This window comes from Vulpes lagopus, chromosome 3, assembly GCF_018345385.1.
Source record: "Vulpes lagopus strain Blue_001 chromosome 3, ASM1834538v1, whole genome shotgun sequence".
NCBI lineage: Eukaryota > Metazoa > Chordata > Mammalia > Carnivora > Canidae > Vulpes > Vulpes lagopus.
Genome location: NC_054826.1, coordinates 107,096,599 through 107,117,689, shown reverse-complemented (window position 1 = coordinate 107,117,689; position 21,091 = coordinate 107,096,599). Strand labels below are relative to the sequence as shown.

At 56.1% G+C, this 21,091-nt stretch overlaps 5 protein-coding genes across 8 annotated transcripts in view; 2 read left to right on the top strand and 3 right to left on the bottom strand.

Moving 5' to 3' along the window:
- Nucleotides 1-278, top strand: part of SGF29 (SAGA complex associated factor 29) — a 32,069-nt gene extending 31,791 nt beyond the window's left edge. For both annotated transcript variants that reach the window (XM_041750315.1, XM_041750316.1), the window contains exon 10: nt 13-278. In XM_041750315.1, the coding sequence (XP_041606249.1) occupies nt 13-129 (117 nt within the window). In that variant the 3' untranslated portion in view covers nt 130-278. The remainder of the gene's footprint in view (nt 1-12) is intronic.
- A 103-nt stretch (nt 279-381) lies between these two features.
- On the bottom strand, nt 382-3,579 carry LOC121488055 (sulfotransferase 1A1). Its single transcript, XM_041750314.1, has 8 exons — nt 3,441-3,579; nt 2,530-2,710; nt 2,297-2,422; nt 2,108-2,205; nt 1,544-1,670; nt 1,351-1,445; nt 704-884; nt 382-578 (listed from the first exon to the last, which is right to left on the bottom strand). Exons 2-8 carry the CDS (start codon nt 2,675-2,677, stop codon nt 466-468), a joined length of 888 nt encoding a protein of 295 aa, XP_041606248.1. The 5' UTR covers nt 2,678-2,710; nt 3,441-3,579; the 3' UTR covers nt 382-465.
- A 1,692-nt stretch (nt 3,580-5,271) lies between these two features.
- SLX1A (SLX1 homolog A, structure-specific endonuclease subunit) lies at nt 5,272-8,208 on the bottom strand. Of its 2 annotated transcripts, XM_041750150.1 has the most exons (6): nt 8,021-8,208; nt 7,127-7,178; nt 6,706-7,038; nt 5,758-5,885; nt 5,491-5,578; nt 5,272-5,410 (listed from the first exon to the last, which is right to left on the bottom strand). In XM_041750150.1, exons 1-6 carry the CDS (start codon nt 8,206-8,208, stop codon nt 5,381-5,383), a joined length of 819 nt encoding a protein of 272 aa, XP_041606084.1. In that variant the 3' UTR covers nt 5,272-5,380. The 2 variants fall into 2 exon arrangements, with proteins under 2 accessions (XP_041606084.1, XP_041606085.1); XM_041750151.1 differs by lacking the exon at nt 5,272-5,410 and having other exon boundaries at nt 5,501-5,641.
- Nucleotides 8,209-8,490: 282 nt separating this feature from the next.
- On the top strand, nt 8,491-9,306 carry BOLA2B (bolA family member 2B). 2 transcript variants are annotated; one of them, XM_041750153.1, is made up of 3 exons: nt 8,491-8,710; nt 8,802-8,899; nt 9,164-9,306. In XM_041750153.1, the coding sequence occupies exons 1-3, from the start codon at nt 8,648-8,650 to the stop codon at nt 9,261-9,263; spliced, it is 261 nt and encodes an 86-aa protein (XP_041606087.1). In that variant the 5' UTR covers nt 8,491-8,647; the 3' UTR covers nt 9,264-9,306. The 2 variants fall into 2 exon arrangements, with proteins under 2 accessions (XP_041606087.1, XP_041606086.1); XM_041750152.1 differs by having other exon boundaries at nt 9,070-9,306.
- A 2,152-nt stretch (nt 9,307-11,458) lies between these two features.
- On the bottom strand, nt 11,459-17,005 carry CORO1A (coronin 1A). Its single transcript, XM_041750149.1, has 11 exons — nt 16,857-17,005; nt 15,133-15,331; nt 13,836-13,958; nt 13,624-13,753; nt 13,352-13,536; nt 13,079-13,198; nt 12,756-12,860; nt 12,496-12,641; nt 12,324-12,381; nt 11,996-12,211; nt 11,459-11,680 (listed from the first exon to the last, which is right to left on the bottom strand). Exons 2-11 carry the CDS (start codon nt 15,328-15,330, stop codon nt 11,576-11,578), a joined length of 1,386 nt encoding a protein of 461 aa, XP_041606083.1. The 5' UTR covers nt 15,331; nt 16,857-17,005; the 3' UTR covers nt 11,459-11,575.
- Nucleotides 17,006-21,091: the final 4,086 nt, after the last annotated feature.

Here is a 21,091-nt window from a genome sequence, read left to right as displayed (position 1 = left end):
CCCCTGCTGCAGCCCCAGGATGACTATTCAGTCCTGTTTGAAGACACCTCCTATGCAGATGGTTACTCCCCTCCCCTCAATGTGGCCCAGAGGTATGTGGTGGCTTGTAAGGAGCCCAAGAAAAAGTGAAGTGGGCTGGCAGACTCAAGATCTCCTGCCACACCCCCGGGGGAATGCAACAAAAGATTGTGGCAAATAAATATTGTTCCCCTTTGCCCACGTCTCCTCGGTTTTGTTTTTCCAGGCCCTTCTGCCCCTCCCCATACCAGGGCAGGTTGGGGAATTGGAGAGCTGGAGGGAGGGAAGATAGCTTCATTTGATCCCAGGGGGAATTCCTTCCAGCTCAGGTTTGCTCTTTGCTTGCATTAAAAGCTCTCAGTGTAATACCAATGGAATTTTATTTTTGAGGCTGGGGGCTGGCTGTGTCAGAGCACGGGGCCTTTGGGTGCCTCCTGGGGGCACTGCTCACAGCTGTGTGCGGAAGCTGAGGCCACAACCCTCCATCTTCTTGGCATAGTCGATATCAAAGCGCTCATTCTGGGCCACAGTGAAGGTGGTCTTCCAGTCCCCCGAGATGCCTGTGGGTGGAGGGGAAGATGGCTGCAGGTCCCGGCTGCAGAGCAGGCCCCAGATGGCCCAGGCCAACTCTTGCCTCCGTTTTCACGTTTGCCTCCCCAGATGGCCATCCTGCATGGGTACTCACCTTTCCTCATGAAGGCAGAAATGCTGTGGTCCATGATGTCAGGAGATAAGGTGCTGTAGTTAGCCATGGAGTTGTTCTTCATCTCTTTGAAAGACGTGTGCTGGACGATGAGATCCACAGTCTCCTCTGGCAGGGAGCGCCCCACAAACTTCAGGATCTTCTGAATCTCCCTTTTGGGGTTCTGGAGCAGCAGAGGGGCTTTTCAGTGGAGATTGGGCTTGCTTACTGAGCAAACAAGAGGGAGGCCACCCAGCTCCTCCCCAGGGGATCTGGCCACTTCCACCTAGAGATCTCTCAGCCTCAGGCTTCTTGACTTAGGTTGTCTTTCCCTGGGGCACATTAGTTGCCCCTGCCCTGTGACCCTGAAACAAGCTCTTGTTTGGATACTGATGGGTGAGGGCAGGGACAGTCCTTTTTAATAACTGTGGCGCCAGGGAGAGCAACAGCAGGGAATGGCCGGTGTCACTCAGGTCTGAGATCTGAGCTCCACAGTGTTGCTGCCCAGGTAACACTGTAGCCCCAAGTCTCGGGCAGGAAGGCGGGCGGGGGGACCAGGGCACTGGCTAAGGCAGGTGGCTGAGAAGGCCTCGGCAGGTCCCTGCCTCTCCACATGAGACCTGGAGGGAAGCAGCAGCAGGTAGCCTCACCTCTTTCATGTCCTCATAGAAGAGGTAGAGAACAGGGTGAGTGTGACTCAGCTCCCACCACTCCTGCACATGCTGATACCAGGACCCATAGGACACTGGGGGAGGGGGAGAGACGTGGACACAGAGGCTGGTATTAGGTTTGGTTGGCTGCTGCTCAGCTCCACCCCACTCCTTCCTCCAGACTCAGGCTTACCTTCCCCAGCCATGAACTTCTCCAGGAAGCTGTCCCAGGTGTCAGGGTCAGGGTGCACCTTGGCCATGCGGTAGAAGTGGTAATAGGAGACAGCTACATCTTTTGCGTTGCGGGCGACGTAGACCACCTGGAGGACATCCCCCCACACACACACAGCCCCCCCAAGCATCATCACCACACAGCAAGCCAGGCAGTTCCACCCTTCAGCACATCCCTATGAGGAAGTTAGCTCTTGGTCTGGCAAAGGGAGAAACAGGCTTAGAGGCTGACTTGCTTGTGGTCCCTGGAACCTTATTTTATGCTAATCTAATCCCCTCAGTGCTGCCATACCCAGATTTGGAACAAGGTGTGCCAGGTTTTCACCAGCCCTCTCTTCCACGGGCCTGAGTAGGCCTAGAGCAGACTGCCTTTCTCAGCTCTGCACAGAGAAGTCTCACTTCCACTGACCCCCACCACAGGATGAAGCAGACAGCCACCCCCCTTACGGTGAGACCTTCCCAGCAGAGAGGGCCAAAGCTAGGATGGCCCCAGTGGCCTCCCTCCCTAGATTCCGCTGCCACTCACCTTGACCTTCTGATCCAACAAGGTCTGGGGGAGCAGGGCCAGGGGCAGGTGTGTCTTGATGAGTCGTGGGGCTGGTGTATCTTTTAGAACCTCCAAACCTGTGCCATGGGTAGAGAAAGGTCTGCTGAGCTGGAGCCCAGTCCTGCCTCTTCCCTCTGCTTCACACATCCCCAGAGCCCCACCACACACCTGTGGGAATCCCTGGAACCTTGAACTCAAGGAAGGGTACCCGGATGAAGACAGGGGCCCTGCGACACTTCTCTACATCACCGTCTTGGTAGATCATGTCCAGGATCTCGCTCACCCAAGTGGTGCCTGGAGAGCAGGCAGAGGGGAGGTGAGCAGGGCCAAGGGCAGGCCTCCACTGGCCCAACGCAGGGGACTGTGGCCCAGGAGAGGGGTGGGTGGCCCTCATCACCTACCAGATTTGGGGTACGTGCTGATAAGCAGGTCATCAGGCTGGGCTTGGAAGTCCTGCATTGACTCCAGTGCCTCTGCAAAGTACTTGATTAGAGGGATCCCCTTCACATACTTCAGTGGTGGGCGCGAGGTGTCAGGAATGTCCTCCATGCTGCGTCAAGGACCAGAGTGTGGTCTACTTGCCTTAACAACATCACAATATGCCATGTGTTGAAATCTTGCTGTAAGATAAGGAACTGAGGCTGACTTGCCCCTGCTCACAAAGCTAGTGGGTGGTGGGAGCTGGGGTTCGAGCCGAGATGTGACATTCATGCAGTGGGTCATGCAGTTGGCTGCACCTTTGATTTACCTGCAGAGCTTTTTAAAATCCCTGTGCCTGGAGCCACATCCTAAACCAATTAAATCAGTCTCTCAGGGCCCAACCTGTTTTCTGGAAGCTTTCCAGGAGACTCCACTGTGCACTTGAGAGAACTATTCTAATGTCTGCCTGGCCTAACTCCCCGCCCGCCAGCTTGCTTTCTCCCACTACTTTCTCTGGCAGCCCCTGGCCTACAGTATCAGCCTGCTCTCCCTGCCATCCCCTTGGGCCCCTGGGGCCCCTCACACAGGGAAACATTCCAAAGGCTAGCTGAGCCTGTGATCCCTCCTGCCCAATCACACTCCAGTCTTGGCTTAAGGATAAAACAGGCAGCTGAGCAACTGAGCTTGTTTGGGAGCTAGAGTCTGGTATGCAGATGAGCAAAAGTGATGAGTCACCAGAAGAAGGGGATTTCAGTCCAGATTGTGGTTGGCAGATTGAGATGCCCCATAAAGAGAGAAAGGGCAAGGATGCCAGTACAGGCCAGAGAGAGAGAGGAGCTAGCTGTGCAAAGGGAGGGAGGCCTGGCCCAGCCCACCCCATCCCGGCACTCACCAGATCTCTTTGGGTCTTGGCCTCCTGACTACTTTGTGCTGTGGCTTACTGGGGCAGTGTGGGGAGTGCAGAACTGCTTTCTGAGTTGAGGGTTTATAAATCCAAAGTGGGAGGGATCAGAGCTAGCAATGGGATCTGGCTGTCTTCCAAGAAGGAAAGGGTGGAGTTTAGAGTGGGAAGGTCCCACTCTGCTCCCCTCCTGAGACCAGCCCTACCAGAGCCAAGCTTAGACTGGCCTGAAAACCCAAGATGTGGGTTTAGGATATAGAAAATAAAAGGAAGACTGAAACTAGGCAAAAGGGCCCAATATGTTTTCATTTTTATTTTGGGAGTGTTTTTTGAGCTGTAATCCTGGCTCCTGACCTGCCCTCTAGCTCCACCCCTGCAGGGCGGGCCAATTGACGCTTTTTCTAATGGAGCTAGCCAGATTTGAGGGTGCAGAGTGGAGGGGAAGGTGGCATGCTTGTGAGCAAGCCACTCACCTTCCTACTGGCTCCAGGCCAGTTTTGAAGATAACAAAGGTTCAGGGTGGGAGTGGCCCCCAGGCCCCCAGCAGTTCAAGCATTTTAGAACTGCCACGCTGACCTCTGACCACAAGGCCAGTATGGAGCAATGGGAGGGGTGGGGGTGGGGGGACAGGAGAGGTGGGGCAGGAGGAAAGAGCAAGAACCCTGGGAGTGAGTCCAGCTCCACGGCTCCCGAGGATTGCATGGATTCACTCACAGTGGGTAACACAACCATGGCCCCCACAAAGTACTTTTCTTTCACTGGGTTTGAAGGGGCTCCGCACAGAGACCAGGAGTTGGGGCCTGGAGAGCCACAGGGCCATGGGGTCATGTATCCCCCTACCCACCCTGCTCTTGGCCTTTGTCCTTACTATTTGGATTAAAGTTCAAAGTCAGGGCACCCGGGTGGCTCAGTGATTGAGCATCTGCCTTTGGCTCAGGTCATGGTCCTGGGGTCCGGGATCAAGTCCCGCATTGGGCTTCCTGCAAGGAGCCCGATACAGGACTTGATCCTGGGATCACACCCTGAGCTGAAGGCAGATGTTCAACCACTGAGCCACCCAGGTGCTTCCCAGTAAGTAAAATCTTAAATAAAGTAAATAAAGCTCAGAGTCAAGCTGGGCACTGATTTTGTGTTTTTAAAGGTGATTTCTTTCAGGATATACTTGTTTTTGTTTTTTAAAGATTTTATTTTATTCATGAGAGACAGAGAGAGAGAAAGATAGGCAGAGACACAGGCAAAGGGAGGAGCAGACTCCCTGCAAGGAGCCCAATATGGGACTCGATCCTGGGATCACACCCTGAGCTGAAGGCAGATGTTCAACCACTGAGCCACCCAGGCATCCCAGTAAGTGAAATCTTTAAAAAATGTAAATAAAGCTCAAAGTTAAGCTGGGCACTGATTTCGCTTTTTTTAAGGTGATTTTTTTCAGAATATACTTATTTTTGTTTTTCTTAAAGATTTTATTTATTCATGAGAGACACAGGCAGAGGGAGAAGCAGGCTCCATGCAGGGAGCATGACATGGGACTCGATCCTGGGTCCCCGGGACCACGCCCCAGCCAAAGGCGGCACTAAACCGCTGAGCCACCCAGGCTGCCTGGGCACTGATTTTAGACGGGCTCTAAGTCTCCCAAGTACTCAAAGGACTCTGTGCCATCACAAGCATGCTGGGGAAAGCTGAGGTGTACAGACCTCTAGGAAGAAGAGAGGCTGGTCCACGCTGGCGAGTGACCCCTCCCAATTCTCCTCTTTTCCTCAGGCCCCAGTGACCCGCAGGGCCTCTGCCTCCTAGCACCAGCCCCCCCAAACACCACAAAGTTCCCTTAACTCAGACTCTTTATTGTAATCAAGTGAAAACTGCCCAGACCCCTGGGGGGGCGGATGGCACAGACGGAGTGGGCAGAGGGCTGGGGCTGCTGAGGTGAGTCAGGGTCAGGTCTCCAGCATGTCCGTCCAGTGTTCCTGTGGAGACAAGAGAACTGGTCAAAGGCAGCCTCGGGTATGGGGTGGCTAGGGAGTCTGAGGCCCAAGCCACCTCTCACCTCTTCTAACTCCAAGTCCTCCTCTTCCTCCTCGTCGCCCATTCGGCACAGCCAGATCAGGTCTCCCCACAGCACTGAGTTCTTACAGCTACCAAGGGGTACGGTTGGTAGGAGATATAGTCAGGATCACAAGCTGCCTCCAGGCTAGGCCCTGGGTGCCAAGATAAGGACTCAGCTTATCTCAGCTTCAGGCCTGGGCCTGGACTTAGACAACTGGCACCATCTTCCCAGAGCTAGACCAGCCTGGGGTGGGGGTGTTGGACTCACCCAGGGCATTGGCCCTCGAGGGGCAGAAGCTGCCCTGGCTCCTCTTGCAGGAACTCCTCAGCTAGGCAGATCATGTGGGCCCTTAGGCGGCAGCCAGGGTGGGGGCAGCACAGGGGGCCCTCTTCATCCTGTTGGAGGTGGCAGGCGGGTGAGAGAGAAAACCAGAGGGAATGATGTAGCTAACACTCAGGATTTCTATGGACCAGACACTGTTGCAGAGGCTCTACATTAACAACGCTATGACACACATAAAATTTGCATTTTACAGATGGAACTGAGTCATGGAGAGGTTATAATACTTGTCCACAGGGACTAAGCCAGCCAATTTTCTCTGAGCATTAGCAGTGATTATATAAACAGCATGACCACTGCAGCCAGACCTATAATTCTTACATGCTAAGTGATCTCAGGCAGGTCACTTAATCTCTGAATGGCAAGTATTCAATTTACACACTTCCTGAGAGCTCGAAGTCAGGCCCATCATCCCAGTTAATTTGTTAAATATTTATTGGCCACCTGCTCTTTGCCAGACCTTATTACAGCAGTGAACAAGAACTGCCTTGTATTGGGGCAGGGGAGAAACTGACCATAGATCTAAAAAAAAAAAAAAAAAAAATCTATGCTAGTAAATCCTTAGGCTTTAAAGAAAAAAAAGGGGGGGGCAGGGGAGTGTACAAGAAAGAAGTGCAGTTTTAGATGGAGAGCCAAGGAAGACCTCGTGGAGAAGGAGAAGGTGGTATTTTATAAAGACTGAAGTGAAGGTCTAGGGCAGAAGCTAACAGTCAAAGGGGAAGAGCAAAGGCCCTGAGCAGGACGGTGCCGTTTTCGAAGAATGGCAGCAAGTACCATCCCCATTTTAGCGAGGACCAAGGTTGTCACTGGGCCGCCCGGTCCTTCCATGAACAGCTGGATCCCAAGCCGGCCCTGGCGGCCAGGTGGGCGGCTCACCTGGAAGGAGCGCGCGCACAGGGCGCAGGAGGCGTCGGCGTCTCGGTCGCGCTCGGGCTCCGGGTCAGCCGAGGGCCCCGCGCGGCGCTCCCGGGCGCGGGGCGGCGGAGGCCCGAAGGCCAGCGGCATGTGTGGCGGCGGCGGCGGGCACAGCTCGCGACGGAAGTCGGCGCGCAGCCAGCGCACGGTGAGCGGGAGGCGCGCCCAGGGCGGCGAGCGCAGCATGTGCGCCAGCACGCGCAGGTGGAAGGCGAAGGCCGCCTCGCTGCGCAGGCGCGGGCCCACATGCGCCAGGCGGCGCGAGGCCCGCGGGTGCTGCCAGGCCCACTCGAACTGCGGGCGGGGAGTAGGGGCTTCAGGGCCGCGCGGGGGAGGCGCCGAGCCCCGGCCTTCCTCCCACCACCCTCGTCTCCTTTCTTACCCGAAGGGCGGCCACGGCGGAAGGGAAGCCGTGCACGATAAGCACCATCTCCCTGGGGACAAGAACGAGGCCCGTGAGACCCCGCCCCAGCCCGGGTCAAGCCGAATCCCCTCGCCATGGCTCAACCCTAGTCCGACCCGAGAGCGAAGGCCTCACGCCCACCCGGCTTCAAACCCAGTCCGCGGGGCCCTGCCGCCTTCGCGGAGGTCAGTCCCTTCGCACCTGCCGACTTCAGTCCCCACCTCCAGCGAAGGTACTTAACAGCCCTCCTCAGCTCCTCTCCCTTGGGGGCTCTCTTTTCTAACCCCAGCCTTGTCCATCAGCGTGCTGTCGCCGGGCCAAGCCCAGATCATCGTCCCCTTCCTCCCCAAACCCTTCCTCATCGTCCCACAGCTGTTTCACAGGCTCCGCCCCCTCACCACGCTCCTCCCCTGTGATAGGCCCGCCCTGCTCACGGGGCCCCAGCTCCGCCCCCTCGCCACGCTCCTCCCCTGTAATAGGCCCGCCCTGCTCACGGGGCCCCAACTCCGCCCCCTCGCCACGCTCCTCCCCTGTGATAGGCCCGCCCCGCTCACCGGAGCCCCGGCTCCGCCCCCTCCCCACGCTCCTCCCCTGTGATAGGCCCGCCCTACTCATCGGTGCCCCGGCTCCGCCCCCTCTCCACGCTCCTCCCCTGTGATAGGCCCGCCCCGCTCACCGGAGCCCCGGCTCCGCCCCCTCCCCACGCTCCTCCCCCGTGATAGGCCCGCCCTACTCATCGGGGCCCCACCTCCGGCCCTGTAGCAGCCACCACAGGGCTCCGCCCCCTCGGCAGGCCTCTGGAGGAGAGGCCTCCTTCGAGCCCCGCCTCCTTCTTGAAGCCCTCCCTCCGGATAGTAATCCGCTCCCTCTTACCAGGGCCCGCGTCCGCTGGTCCGCCAGGCCCCGCCTTTTTTGCGGCCCCCGTTGTGCTGCTGGACCCGACGAGCAGGGTTGACGGTGAACCCCACGTAGACGCGACCCCGGTGCCGAGGGTTCAGGCAGTAGAGCAGGTAGACGCCGAAGAAGGGCCCTGGCCTCGCCGCGCCCCCCGCAGGGCCCATCGGGATTTGTGGGTTGATTGCTGGGCCTGTGACCTCAGAGAGGGCTGGGCTGCCTGGGCCGCAAGATGCTTGTCTCGGGGAGAGTGTTTGGGGGCGAGCCCGAGGTACCTTAGAGGCCGCAGCAATGCAGGTTCGCGCACCCTCTCCTGGCTGGAGTAGGGTGTTCAAACCGGCTCGCAGAACCCAGGCTGCGGTGCAGGCGGCGGGCCCCTATTAGCGCCCGAGTCCGTCCTCGTGCAGACTCTGATTGGCTGCTGGATGGTAACCGCGGGTAGCCGGGCTTACGTGAGGGCGGAAGTGCTGAGGTTACGGACGCCCTAGTAAGGGCGGGAGGCGGGGCCTCAGCGGAAGTGGCGTCAGTAAGGGCGGAAGGAGTGTGGCTGGGGTCGAAGCCGGGGTTTCATCCCCGCTGGGCTGCCGCCCCTTCTGGACTGCTGCAATGGAACTCAGCGCCGAATACCTCCGGGAGAAGCTGCAGCGGGACCTGGAGGCAGAGCATGTGGTGAGTTGAGCGGCCTGGATTCGCCCAACGAGGGGGAAAGCGCCTGAGGGGAGGGCTTCACAGCCTGCACGCCGTTCTTTCTGCCCCATAGGAAGTCGAGGACACGACTCCCAACCGTTGCGCGTCCAGCTTCCGAGTCCTGGTGGTGTCGGCCAAGTTCGAGGGGAAGCCGCTGCTTCAGAGACACCGGTGAGGCCCCGGGAATACCTCGCTCAGCGCCATCCCAGCGCTGGAGCCACAACCCTGGCCCCTCCCCTAACCCCGACTCCCTCGTCCCAGCCAGCGGGCCCCGCACGGTGAGCCACGGCCCCAGGGATCCCTGTGCTGAGACCGAGGCCCTCTGCCCCTTTGGTCCCCAGGGCCCGGGGACCTCCAGCGTCCTGGGTCACCCTGCTTTCTGGGACCACGACTGAGACTCCGGCCTTCCATTTCCTCGCCCCATCTCTCCCCCAGGCTGGTGAACACGTGCCTGGCAGAAGAGCTCCTGCACATTCACGCCTTTGAGCAGAAAACCCTGACCCCAGAGCAGTGGGCCCGTGAGCGCCAGAAATAAGAGCCCAAGGCCCACACAGCCATTAAATTATGAATCAGGGCCAGCTTCTGTGTCAGCGTGTTGTGTGCGGGAGGGGTGCTGGGCTGGAGTCTAGAGCCTGGTTTCTCCCCGCCCGCCCACTCTCCATCGTCTTACTTCAGAGGAGTCCTTCACACACAGGCCTCTGTGTCCCCACTTACAAAATGGAACTTCCATCCTTAAAGTCTTTTTCAGGGCAGGCAGCACCGGCCTCTAATTCCTGGCACAGCCCTATTCATTGGCCATTGCTGGGGATTCGTGGCCTCTCTGCCAGTCTCTGGGACACACAGATGAAAAAGTACCCGGGTTTTAGGGTGATGGCCAATTTAACAAACTTCCCCCACTCCCCAACATCACCTGATGTCAGAGGCATACTGGAGGATTCGCACTTCCCTGCAGGTTACCCAGCCCTTCAGGGTCTTGGGGTGTGGTGCCACAGCACCTGGAATGTGGATGCTTTCTGGTCCACTGGAGGAAGTCCAGTGACGCTTTAGCCCAGGGCTTGATGTGGCCACATTGCCCCTGGGCAGACCATGAGGGCTTCAGGAATGGAGCTGTGGGCAGGAGATAGGGATAGGGTTAAAGTGGGAAAACAAGGCCTCTTGAGCCATAAAATTGGGGCGCATGATGCCCCTAGTATCAATCTTTTTTTTAATTTATTTTTATTTTTATTTATTTATTCATGAGAGACAGAGCGGCAGAGACACAGGGAGAGGGAGAAGTAGGCTCCCAGCAAGGAGCCCAATGTGGGACTTGATCCCATGATTTGGGGATCACGCCCTGACCCAAAGGCAGATGCTCAACCACTGAGCCACCCGGGCTGCCCCTAGTATCAATCTTAAACACAGGTACCAGGATTGGTAAGGCCTGGCATAGATGGGGTCCCTCAGACCCAGGAGGGCAGCAAGAGACCCAGATGGGGCCAGGGCTCTTGGGTAGTGAGGGGTTGCAGTCTTCAACCCCTCTACCACTCTGATCCCGTTTTTCAGGGCCAGTTTTTTGACCCCTAAATAACCAACCCACTTCCTACCTCTCTCTTGTTCCTGTCAGAGGGAGAATGGGCTAGTAAAGCTGTAAGTCATGGTGATAATGGGTTAACCCTTCTGTGTTCCTAGGATCCTCTCCTGAACTTTCCTCAGTTCCCTTGGGCCAGGAGGAAAACTAGTGGCTAAGTATCCTCAAGTACTACTTCGCTATAAGGGCTCATATACCAACCCATGCCCGCCCCACCCCCCGCCAATGTGCAAGACAGGCTCAGGGAAGGAATGTCACTTTAAGAGGCCCAGGGTGCAGATTTTTGCTGCTCTCTTTTATCACACCTCTGATTGGATCCACTTACTGCATTCAGAGCTACAGTGCTATCCCTTCCCATTCTATAGAGCAGCTGAGACCTGGAGAGGAGTGACTTGCCCAGGTCACATGGCTTGCATAGAAATTGAGACTCAAATGGTTGTTTTTCTCCCTCTTGCTGAAGCAGGGTAGGGGGCCATGAATGAGGCACTTAGTCCTGCTGTGGTCCTGTCAGGAAGGAGGGAAGCTCTGCTGTGGCCAGGACACCCATCCCAGTCACCCTGTCCTAGCCTGGGGTCACACACTGAGCTGGGCATCAGTAGCCCACTTCTAAGCCCCAACTTGACAGGGCCTGACGGGTCTCTTCTGTCTGGATCCCAGAGTAAGGGACTACAAGGCGGCCACACTGCAGGGAAGACTGGGAACCAGGAGGGGGAGATGGCTCCTGAGCCCAGATCTGCCTCCCACAAGCCCCTCTATTGCTCTGTGCCTCAGTGTCCTCACCTGTAAGCTTTTGCCTCACAAAAGATTCCCTGATTTTGCTCTCTTGGGCTTGCAGTTTGAAACATGCCGTGCAAGCTCCAAGTGTCATATGAGTTTTGTTTCCCCACAAGTGACAGTACAGTCGCGTGCAGCCTGTTGTGGTTGCCCAAGAAAGGCAAATTCTGAGTAACCGTGGGAATTCCTGAGGCCCCAGGCAAGGGGCCTGAGATGCTGCCAGCTCTCAATCCACAGGAACATGGGGTGGTCCCCGCCTACCACAGCCTGTTCTTGTGGCATCCCCCAGCTCCTGCGATGGACCAATCTCATCAAGGTAACCAAGGGGGAAGTTCGAGGGCAAGTCAGTTCAGCAGATCCACCATTCATGTGACCATCAGAGTCAGAGGTACCAGAAAATAAAGCCATTTTATTATTATTTTGTATCTCCATTGTGGCCTGAGGAGAAGGGTGTGAATGGAGGGAGGGAGGTGATACGGTGGCCCCAGCTGAGGCCCTAGGGTCCTCTACTTGGCCTGGACTGTCTCCTCCAGCCTATCCAAGCGCTTCTGTAGCTCCTGCACTGTGGCTTGGAGCTTCCTCATCTCCTCCTCCAGGCGGGATATAGCATCCTGGGGGATCCAGTGCCACATCAGTACCAGCTCCACCCTGGGCTCCCCTCATGCAGGCACCCCCCTTCCCCTCTACCAGGAGCCCCAGGGCTTGGCCCTTCTGTCTCTCAGTCAGCTGCTGCCCAGACAGCTGCAAGCCAGTAAACATGAAACCTGTTCTCTGGGGCCTCAGGATTACCCACAGAGGATCCCCAATGTGAATGTAGCACGGCCCAAACATCAGCCTCCTTCCAGTGAGACAGTGACCACCTCAGTAGCAGCCCCTGCCCTATCCGTCTTCCCGTCCTGACTCCCAGGTCCCCATCCACTTCTCACCGAGCTGGGGGTCCCACTGGCCTCTGGCACTATCCTCCTGCGCCCAGTATCCAGGCCTCGGTTGACCCTCAGCTCCCGGCTCTTTGGGGGCACGTAGCCATCCTTGAGGGAAATGAGGAGGGGCCCAGCATCTCGGCCCCCCAGCCACTCCTCAGCCGTGAGGGCAGCATCAGGCCCAGCGGTGGGTGGGTAAAGGTCCTCCTGGAACAGGTCCGACTGTGGGCAAGGCCAAGGCTGGTTAAGAGAGTATCTGGGCCACACGGCTACCCTGCACCTGTGCAAGCTCAGTGCCTGGCCCAGGGCTCAGGAAGGGACATGGGGGCATCACCTTTCTAGGCACGGTCATGGCAATGGGCTCGCACCTCCGCTCATGCAGCTTGTAGAATCTGTGGGAATAAGAAGGTGAGCGGTGCCCACAGCATGCTCGGCTGGAGTTGAAGGTCCACATGGGGTCAGCACTGCCCAGGGAGCATGCTCAGGTCGGGGTCAGGGTCAGTCACCTGGCAATCTCACACTTGTTCACCTCCAGGCCACGCTTGGGCATATAGCCCATGCCCCGCTGGGACTCCTTGGAACTGAACATGGAGAGATAGTGCAGGAATGGGGCTTCGGAAGTGATCTCGAAGTACCGGATAGAGCTGTCTCCCTGCAGGTGGTGGACGCACACCCCAGGATCAACACCAAGATTCCTCCAGCCTGCTCCTTTCCCAGCCCTCCCCCCTCCTCCCTCCCTCCGGCCGCCCCTGCCCGACTAGGACACCTTGCCACAGAGGTAGACTATGTTGGTGTCAGGGTCAAAGAAGGGCAGCAGGACGCCGCTGCTCGTGTCCAGTTCCTGCAGGGACAGTGGCTCTTCCAGGTGCTTCTGTAGAGATGGGTGAGACAGAATGATGAAATAGGCCAAGTCGGGCCTCTGAAGAGCTCTGGGCAGGGACTCAGGGAGGGCCCTCACAGAACAACCAGCGGAAACCCCATCCCACAGAGGGTAAACTGAGGCCCATGGCTCTATAGGATCAGGCAAGTGGCAGGGCAGGGATTAAGCCTCCAGTCCAGCCTGAAGGCTGCTCCCCACTCAACGCTCACCGTGTCCCACAGCGCCACCTGCCGCTCGCTCATGCGGCTGAAGCCGGTGGTCAGGATCTTTCCATCAGATACAAAGACAGCACGCACAGGCCGGGTCCCCTCATGGGGACGGTCCTTCTCCTGGAAGGAAAGGGAGGTGGCCAGTCAGGTACACACATCCTAAGCACCAGACTCCAGCTGAGGGCAAGAGAGGGCAGCATCTAGGGACCTGGCTGATGGTATGTGGGAGGGCAAAAGTCTTAGGGTCAGAGGTCACGATTCATGGCAACTCACAGCCACAACAGTGCCTTTGCGGGGCTCGATGATGCGCACGCGCTTGTCGCGGCAGGAGGTACATATGAGAGCGCCATCTCGGCTCCAGTCCACGCTGTAGATTGTGTCCGGATGCACATCGGAGCCCAGCGTCAGCACAGCTGCACCAGTGCCCACGTCCCACACCAGGATCACGTTGTCACAACCTGGGTGATATCCCCGGTGTCAGAAGCCATGAGCCTCCCACCTTTGCTGTCAGGCAACCAGCCCACCCCTCTTCTCCCCACAGGCACCTGCACTGAGCAGCACATTCTGGGCTGTGGGGTGCCAGGCTACGATGCCCACGCGTTTGGTGTGGCCCTCCAGCGTGACGACAGGCTCCCGCAGGGGCAGTGTCAGGCCCCCATCAGGGATCTCCCACACCTGCAGAGAAGGGGCGAGTGACACATGGGGGCTCCAGATGTCAGCTCCAGTGCTACAGCTCCCCCAGCCCCCCACTACTCACCATGACTGTGCAGTCCTCGGAGCCACTGGCAATGACGTTATCATTGTGCGGGCACCAGGCAATGTCCAGCACGGGGGCTGTGTGTCCACAGACCGTGGGTGCATTCTTGTCCACACGTCCAGTCTAGGGAGCACAGCAGAGCCTCTGAGGGAGGGGCTTTTGCTCACCGAACCAGATCTAACCTCCCACACCCCTCAGAGAGGCCCAGAGAGGAAGGCAGTGGAGTCCCTGGGAGGTGGGACAGGCCCTAGGGTGGGAGGGTTTGGTCTTCCACCCCCATCCCAGAGGTGTCAGGGCAACTCAGAAGGGCTGGCCATGAGAAGTGCACAACAGGAGTGCAGGGCTGGGTAACAGGGACACACTGGGTCCCAGTCCTGCCTTACTGGCCAACTCCTGACATCTCTACCCCCACTTTCTTGCCGATGCCCTGAGGGCTGGCACTCCCACCCCAGCTTCCTTGAACCAGGCTTCCCAGGGGATGATAGGCCAGGGCCCTGGGCAGGGGAGGTTGTATTAAGGTTAGGGTTCCCCAGGAAGTGTGGGAATGGGGATGGGTCCTTCCAACAGGATAGGGACTGGGGAAGTCTGTCATAACTGGCCCCAAGCAGGAGCAAAGGTTTGGAAATGGCTGCTTCCGGGGACAGCTGCCGCCACAGGGCTTCCTGTGTGAAGAGCTCACCCAGCTCTCGCCCCACAACCACTTCCTCTTCTCTTGGCTTTCATCAGCCCTTTTAAGGTAACAACTTAGGGCCCATGTCCCCTTCCTGTCTCACCCCTCAAGGCAAAGGAGTGTGCTGGGGGTGGGGGTCAACAGAGCGGAAGGGGGGTTGTAAGCAGCAGGAGCAGAGGGAAGGCAGGTGTGGGGGAGGGGAGAGGGCCTTTCAGGTCCTCCCTGCTTGTAGCCTGGGGCCAGAACTGGCTGGAGCTCTGGAGGGTGATGGGGGCTCAGACTGGCCTGGCCCCAAGCCGCTCCCACCCTGTGAGCACTGCTGGGTCTGCCCAGACCCCATGGAGCCCAGGCTGCGCTCCAGAGGGGAGAAGTCCCTGGACTAAGACTTGGGACACCTGGCCCTGGGTCTGCAGGACTCGCTATATGACCTTTCTGGTGTCACCTGAGCTTCAGTTTCCATGCGACCACTACATGTTGGAGCTGGAGGAGGCTTAAGGCTCATGTGGCCCAGCTCAGTTTTACATATGACAATGCTGCAGCCCCAGAAGGCCTGGTGACAGTCACCTAATCAGGACCAGAGGCCCCTTCAAGTGGAAGACTACTGCCCCAAGGACTCCAGGGGCTCACCTTGCCCAGGGGCAGCACCAGGAAGGCCCCTCCGCCACTGGCCTCGCAGATCAGGGCCATGAACTTGGGGTTGACAGCACAGAAGCCACTGTCCCAGGTGGTCTGTGAGACACGCACATCCTCATAGCACTGGTCAGCCTTGGCTGGTTGTCCAAACACATGGCGGAACTTGCTGGAGCGGACCACCTGCCGGCTCATCCTGGGGGGGAGAGGGGGCACGTGGGCTTGAGGGCCTTTCTCCTTTCCGGTTGACTCTGACCTTAGAGTGTTCCCCAGTCCCCCCAGGACGCCCCTCAGCTGGTGTTTAGGGTCTCAGCTAACTTCCCCAGCATCTTCTCCCTGGGCTCCCCGCTCCGTCCTCTGTAACTACCATCCTGTTGCCCTCATGCTCACCTTCCTCACCCCTTGTCACTCCTGGCAAACCAGCAAGGCCTACCTTCTCTGCCCACGTAGGCCTCTGGTCTGTACCCTCAGCCTCTGTGGCAGAGCCTGGATGGGGGGCGGCAGCACCAAGAGCCCATGTGTCGGCTGCTGCCAGACACAGCCCTTCCTCTCCGATGGCTCACCCTCCCACCCTCTGGGGGCACAGCCTGGAGGGTAGCTTCACTCCGTCACAGCAGCCACAGCTCACATTGCTCATACCCACACAGGGAGCCTCCTGAAGGCAGGGGCAGGGCTGGCCTCCCTCACCTCCTGGCACGAGGCTAGGCATCCAGGGGGAAGCAGCACGTTGACCTGCCCAGGAGGCAGGTCATCAGAATCAGGGTGGCCTCCCCAGCGGGTGTCTGGGCACCAGAAACAGGCAAATGACCTGGGTCCCACTCTCTCCTCCCCACACCTCTGCCTCTCGAGTCTGCCTGAGCAGGTGCCCCTCAGTGCCATTTCCACCCGCTCTGGAACTATGCACAGGGAGAGGTGGCACTGATTTCCCTGAGGTCCAGCGGGGCTTCCCCCACCTGGCTGGTCAGAGAGCGATTGAAGAGGATGGTGTTGCCTCTGGCTCCCCAGGCTCCAGGCTCCATCCTGAAGCCCAACTGCAGGCTCAGCGTGGGTGCCAGGCCTCTACCCCCTCCTCGATTTCACCCCTTAGACTGCCTTTGGCCCTGGCCCTTCTCGCGGGGCACCCCGCTGCCCTGGTCGGCCCTGGTCGGCTCCGGGAGGCTCCGGGCCCACCTGCCCAGACAGCAGGTGAGGAGCATGTGCGAGGAGAAGCAGTCCGGGGCCAGAGGGATCAGTCCCGGGTCAGACCTTGGGCCTGGAGCGAGGGTAGCCCCGAAGCCAAGGCTGGGGAAGAGGAAGCCATCGCCCCACCCGCCTCCTCCCCCACTGCAGGTACCAGGCCCAGAAACCGCGGAAAGGGGAACTTGGTCTTTTCTTGTTTTGCTCTCAACCCCTTCCTGTCTCGGGGCTCGGGGCAGCCGCTCGGCTCACCCCACCCTGCCCCCACCCCCGCCCCCGCCCCGGCCGCCCGTTCCGGCGCGAGCCAGCCCCCCGCCCCCCACCTCCATCTTGGCTGCGGTGGTCCCTCACCCCGCCTGCTCCCGCGCCCCGGACGCGCAGACGGACCCTCCCGCGCACCCCCTGCCCCCCCGGCGAGTCCCCCGTCCCCGCCGCGCGCTGACAGCCCCGCCGCCCCCGCGGCCGCCTCCCGCCCGGCTCACGCCTGCCCCACAGGTGGCCCAGGGCAGCGATGCCCGGCGCCTCGCCCGGGGACCCGGGCTTACCTGCCGCCGAGAGAGGAGGGACCCCCCGGATAGAGGAGGGAGAGGAGGAGGAGGAGGAGGAGGAGGAGGAAGGCGCTGGCGGAGCCAGAGGCTGCCCGCTGAGGATGCTCTTGTCAAGACAATGAATGAGAAGCGCCGCTGCCCGCCTCCTTAGGGGTGGCAGCGCCCCTTTGGGCGGAGCTCCTGAAGGGACAGGCCCTCCCCGGGGCGGAGGCACCGCCCCCGCCCCCAGCCCGCGGCCGCCCCTCCCTCCGCCCCGCCCGGCCGCGCCTGCCAACTCCCAACCCAAACAGATGCTGCCGGCCACTCGCTGACAATCTAATCGGCACTTTTGTAATGTCAAAATGCAAAAATACCCTGTTCCTTCTTCCCTCCTTCAGTCCGTCCCCAGCCCACTCACCATCCTGTCCCTGGCGTTCGCAGAAGCGCCCATCAGGCCCCCACGCCCACCCCCGGCTAAGGCTGAGCTGCTTTCCTCCCCACCCCCCTCCCAGACGAGGAGCGGAGAGGAGGGGAGCCCTGGGGTCTCGTCTAGGCTCCTCCGTTTACAAACGGTGGCCTCGGGAGAGTCACTTCTCTGCCATCTCAGGTCTTCACCCTGGAGCACCTCTGCCTCGCCTACTTCACAGGGAACAAATGAATTACTCTGGCATTCTGGAGGCTTCTTGGGGCAGGAGCGGCAGAGGTCAATGAGTCAGGGTCAGGTTCCTGCCCCCAGAGGGCTCTCAGCCTCCCAGAGGGAGAGGAGAGAAGGAGGGCTCCAGGGATGCCAAGCAGAGTAGAAGCCAGACTGCATACTCAAGAGGAAGGAGGAATCCATCGTCGCCCTTGGATTTGGAGAAGGCGTCAGGGAGGTGGCGATGCAGAGGGCAAGACAGGCATACTCCAGAAGCAGAATGCTTTCTGAGTTTGGCTCCTGGTTGTCACACTACTGAGTGACCAGGGCAGGATACTTAACCTCCCTCAGCCTCAGTTTCTCCCTCTATAAGAGTCCTACCTAACTCGAGAGGTTATAGGGGGAAGCAAAGCTTTATGCACCTCCTCTTGGGTGTAGCAAGTGCTTACTAAATGTTGGCTCTCCCCATGATCACTGGGTATTTGGGCTGACAGCTCCGTATGAGGGGCGCTGGGACAGTGTATCTGTTGGGTGTTGCTGGTCCACCATCTTACCAAACCCTCTTTACTGATGGCCACCTCTGGATTTTCCTTTGGGGGACCAACCTTTCCTCACTGGCAGTCCCTGAAGTTCAAGAGGGGGTCCAGGGTGGGCAGAGGGCCACAGTTCCCCAGTCAAAGCAATCTTTTTTGATTGGTTTAAGGATGGGCACTTGATTCAAGGCTATGTAATAAGCAGACTGGTTGAAGCTGCAAGAAAAAAAAAACCCTTTTTCCACTGGGGGTTAGTAAGCTGATTGGCTATAGGACCGGCACTAGTAGTGACCATCTGGTCACCATCTAGGAAAAGCTGGCAGCAATCATCAGCCCACACAGCTGCAAAATCGAGATATGAAGACTGACATATTCTTTTTTTTTTTAAGATTTATTTATTTATTTATTCATGATAGAAGAGAGAGAGAGAGAGAGAGGGGCAGAGACACAAGCAGAGGGAGAAGCAGGCTCCATGCCGGGACCCCGACACGGGACTCGATCCCGGGACTCCAGGAACACGCCCTAGGCCAAAGGCAGGTGCCAAACTACTGAGCCACCCAGGGATCCCCAAGACTGACATATTCTTGACATCAGTTGAGTACCTAGATCAAGCTGTGCCTGAACTCCTTAACCTTTCTGTCACAGTGCATATTCTGGCACATAATTTTTTTTCCCCACATAAGCCATTAATTTTGAGTTGGATTTCTGGCACTTAAACTGAAAGAGTCCTGATGGGTACATCCACTACGGAGAGAGACAGGACTGCCCTCAAGAGGCTGTAGAACATGATGGAGTCAGAGCCGGAGAACTGCAGCTTCACCATGTCCTGCTTTCTGGGGAAAGTGACATTTCCTCACCTGTAAAAGGTGCACAGCATTGTTCACCTTCTAGAATGTGTACCCATCCCTCAGCTTCAACAATTATCAACACATGGCCAAATGTTGATTCATTTCTTCTTCCACATTATTTTCTTGGCATCCATCAAAACAAATCCTAGACACCATAGCATTTCAACTTAAATACATTAGTATGCCTTTCTAACAAATAAAGACTCCTTTAAAATCTCTTAGAGGGTAGCCCAGGTGGCTCAGCAGTTTAGCGCCACCTTCAGCCCAGGGTGTGATCCTGGAGACCTGGGATCGAGTCCCACGTCGGGCTCCCTGCATGGAGCCTGCTTCTCCCTCTGCTTGTGCCTCTGCCTCTCTCTCTCTCTCTCTCTCTCATGAATAAATAAATAAAATCTTAAAAAAATAAATAAAATCTCTTAGAATTTTTCATAAAATTGAATTGACTTTATAGATTAATTGAGGAATGATATTGAGACTTCCATCCATGAATGTAGTATATTTGTCCACATATTTATGTCTTCTGTTATGTCCTTTAATATAATTTTATAATTTTCTCTGTAAAGGTCTTATATTTCATTAGATTTTTTCCCCAATAGGCATATTATAGTTTTGTTGCTATTTTGAATGGATTCTTCTTATTTGGGTTGTAACCATGTTTTCTTTTTTTCCTTCTAAAGATCAACTTTGTTTCCAATAAAATACATCTTTCTTTCCATACAACAAAACACACTCATTTTAAGTGCATGGTTCCATTAGTTTTGACAAATGTATATACCCAAGTAATAGTCACCATAATCAAGATATGAAATATTTCCATTTCCCCTAAAATTTCCCTCATGCCCTTCTACAACCAATCCTTATCCTCAGCCCCAGACAACCACTAATCTGCTTTTTGTCAGTATAGAATTTTCTATGCAAATAAAATCATACAGTATGGGTCTGGCTTTTTTCTTTTTGTTTTTTTTTTTTTATTTTATTATTTTTTTTTTTGGCTTTTTTCATTCAGCATGTTTTGAGATTCACCATGTAACTGTATGTCACATAAGAATTTTTATTTTACCCAAGCACAATACCATTATGTAATACATAATTACACCTAAAAAATGTTAGCAATAATTTCTTATGTTCACCTTTACATGATTACCTAAAAAAAAAAAAAAAGACTCAGCAGTCAATCTTAATATCACTTAAAGTAGGATAAGCAGACATTATGTATCTCCTATAAAATGATGCAATAAGCATGTAGTAGTACCTCTGTAGTATTGTTACCAAAATCATCATTATCATCATCACCAGCATCTTGAATCTAATCAAGCCTCTAGCTCTATTAGCCTGTATGAAATAAGGGGGATAGAATAACAGGTTAAATAATACCATGAGGAAGCAATTACGTCTACAATGTGAAAATGTGTGGATCTAGAAATGTGTGAAAATTTTATAGGACAAATTACTTGGTTTCAACAAATAAATGGCATTAAAAGAAAAGGAAGGAAAACAGTAAGTCTTTAAAAATGTCAATCAACTGTCATATTTGGGCTTTCTTTGGATCCTGATTCAACCATAAAAGAAGATTTTTTAAATTAGCATCTGTCACTTAAAACCAAAAGAGTCCTGACTTCTCCAGGCAGCACTAGGTACCCGGTGCAGCACTAACATTCCATTGCTGGGGTCTCAGGAGCCCTGTGAGCTATTTTACTGTTCCTCTTTTCCAGGTGACGAAATTGAGGTTCAGAGGAGATGAATGACTTACCTAAGGTCATGCAAACTGGGATTCAAATACAAATATGCTGACTCTGGAACCCAGGAGTCCATTCAAACTGTCCAGGCAACCCTCTCAGAGCAGATGGGTTTACAAACTGAAAGGCAGGTGGGACGGCAAGCCAGGAAGAAGCACGGTGGACACTCCATAGGTGATGCAATGGATGAATGATGCCATATTAAAACTGGGTCTTAAAAAAAAAAAAAAACTGGGTCTTGGAGATGCCTAGGTGGCTCAGCAGTTTAGTATCAGCCTTTGACTCAGGTCATGATTCCAGGGTCCCGGGATTGAGTCTCACATCAGGCTCCCAAGGGAGCCTGCTTCTCCCTCTGCCTATGTCTCTGCCTCTCATGAATAAATAAAATATTTTTTAAAAAATAAAAATAAAATTTGGTTTTGAATAAAAGTTTGCCAAACAGAGAAGGGAAAGGATAAGGGGAAGTAATTCCAGTGAAGGGAAGGAAGAGACAAGGACATTG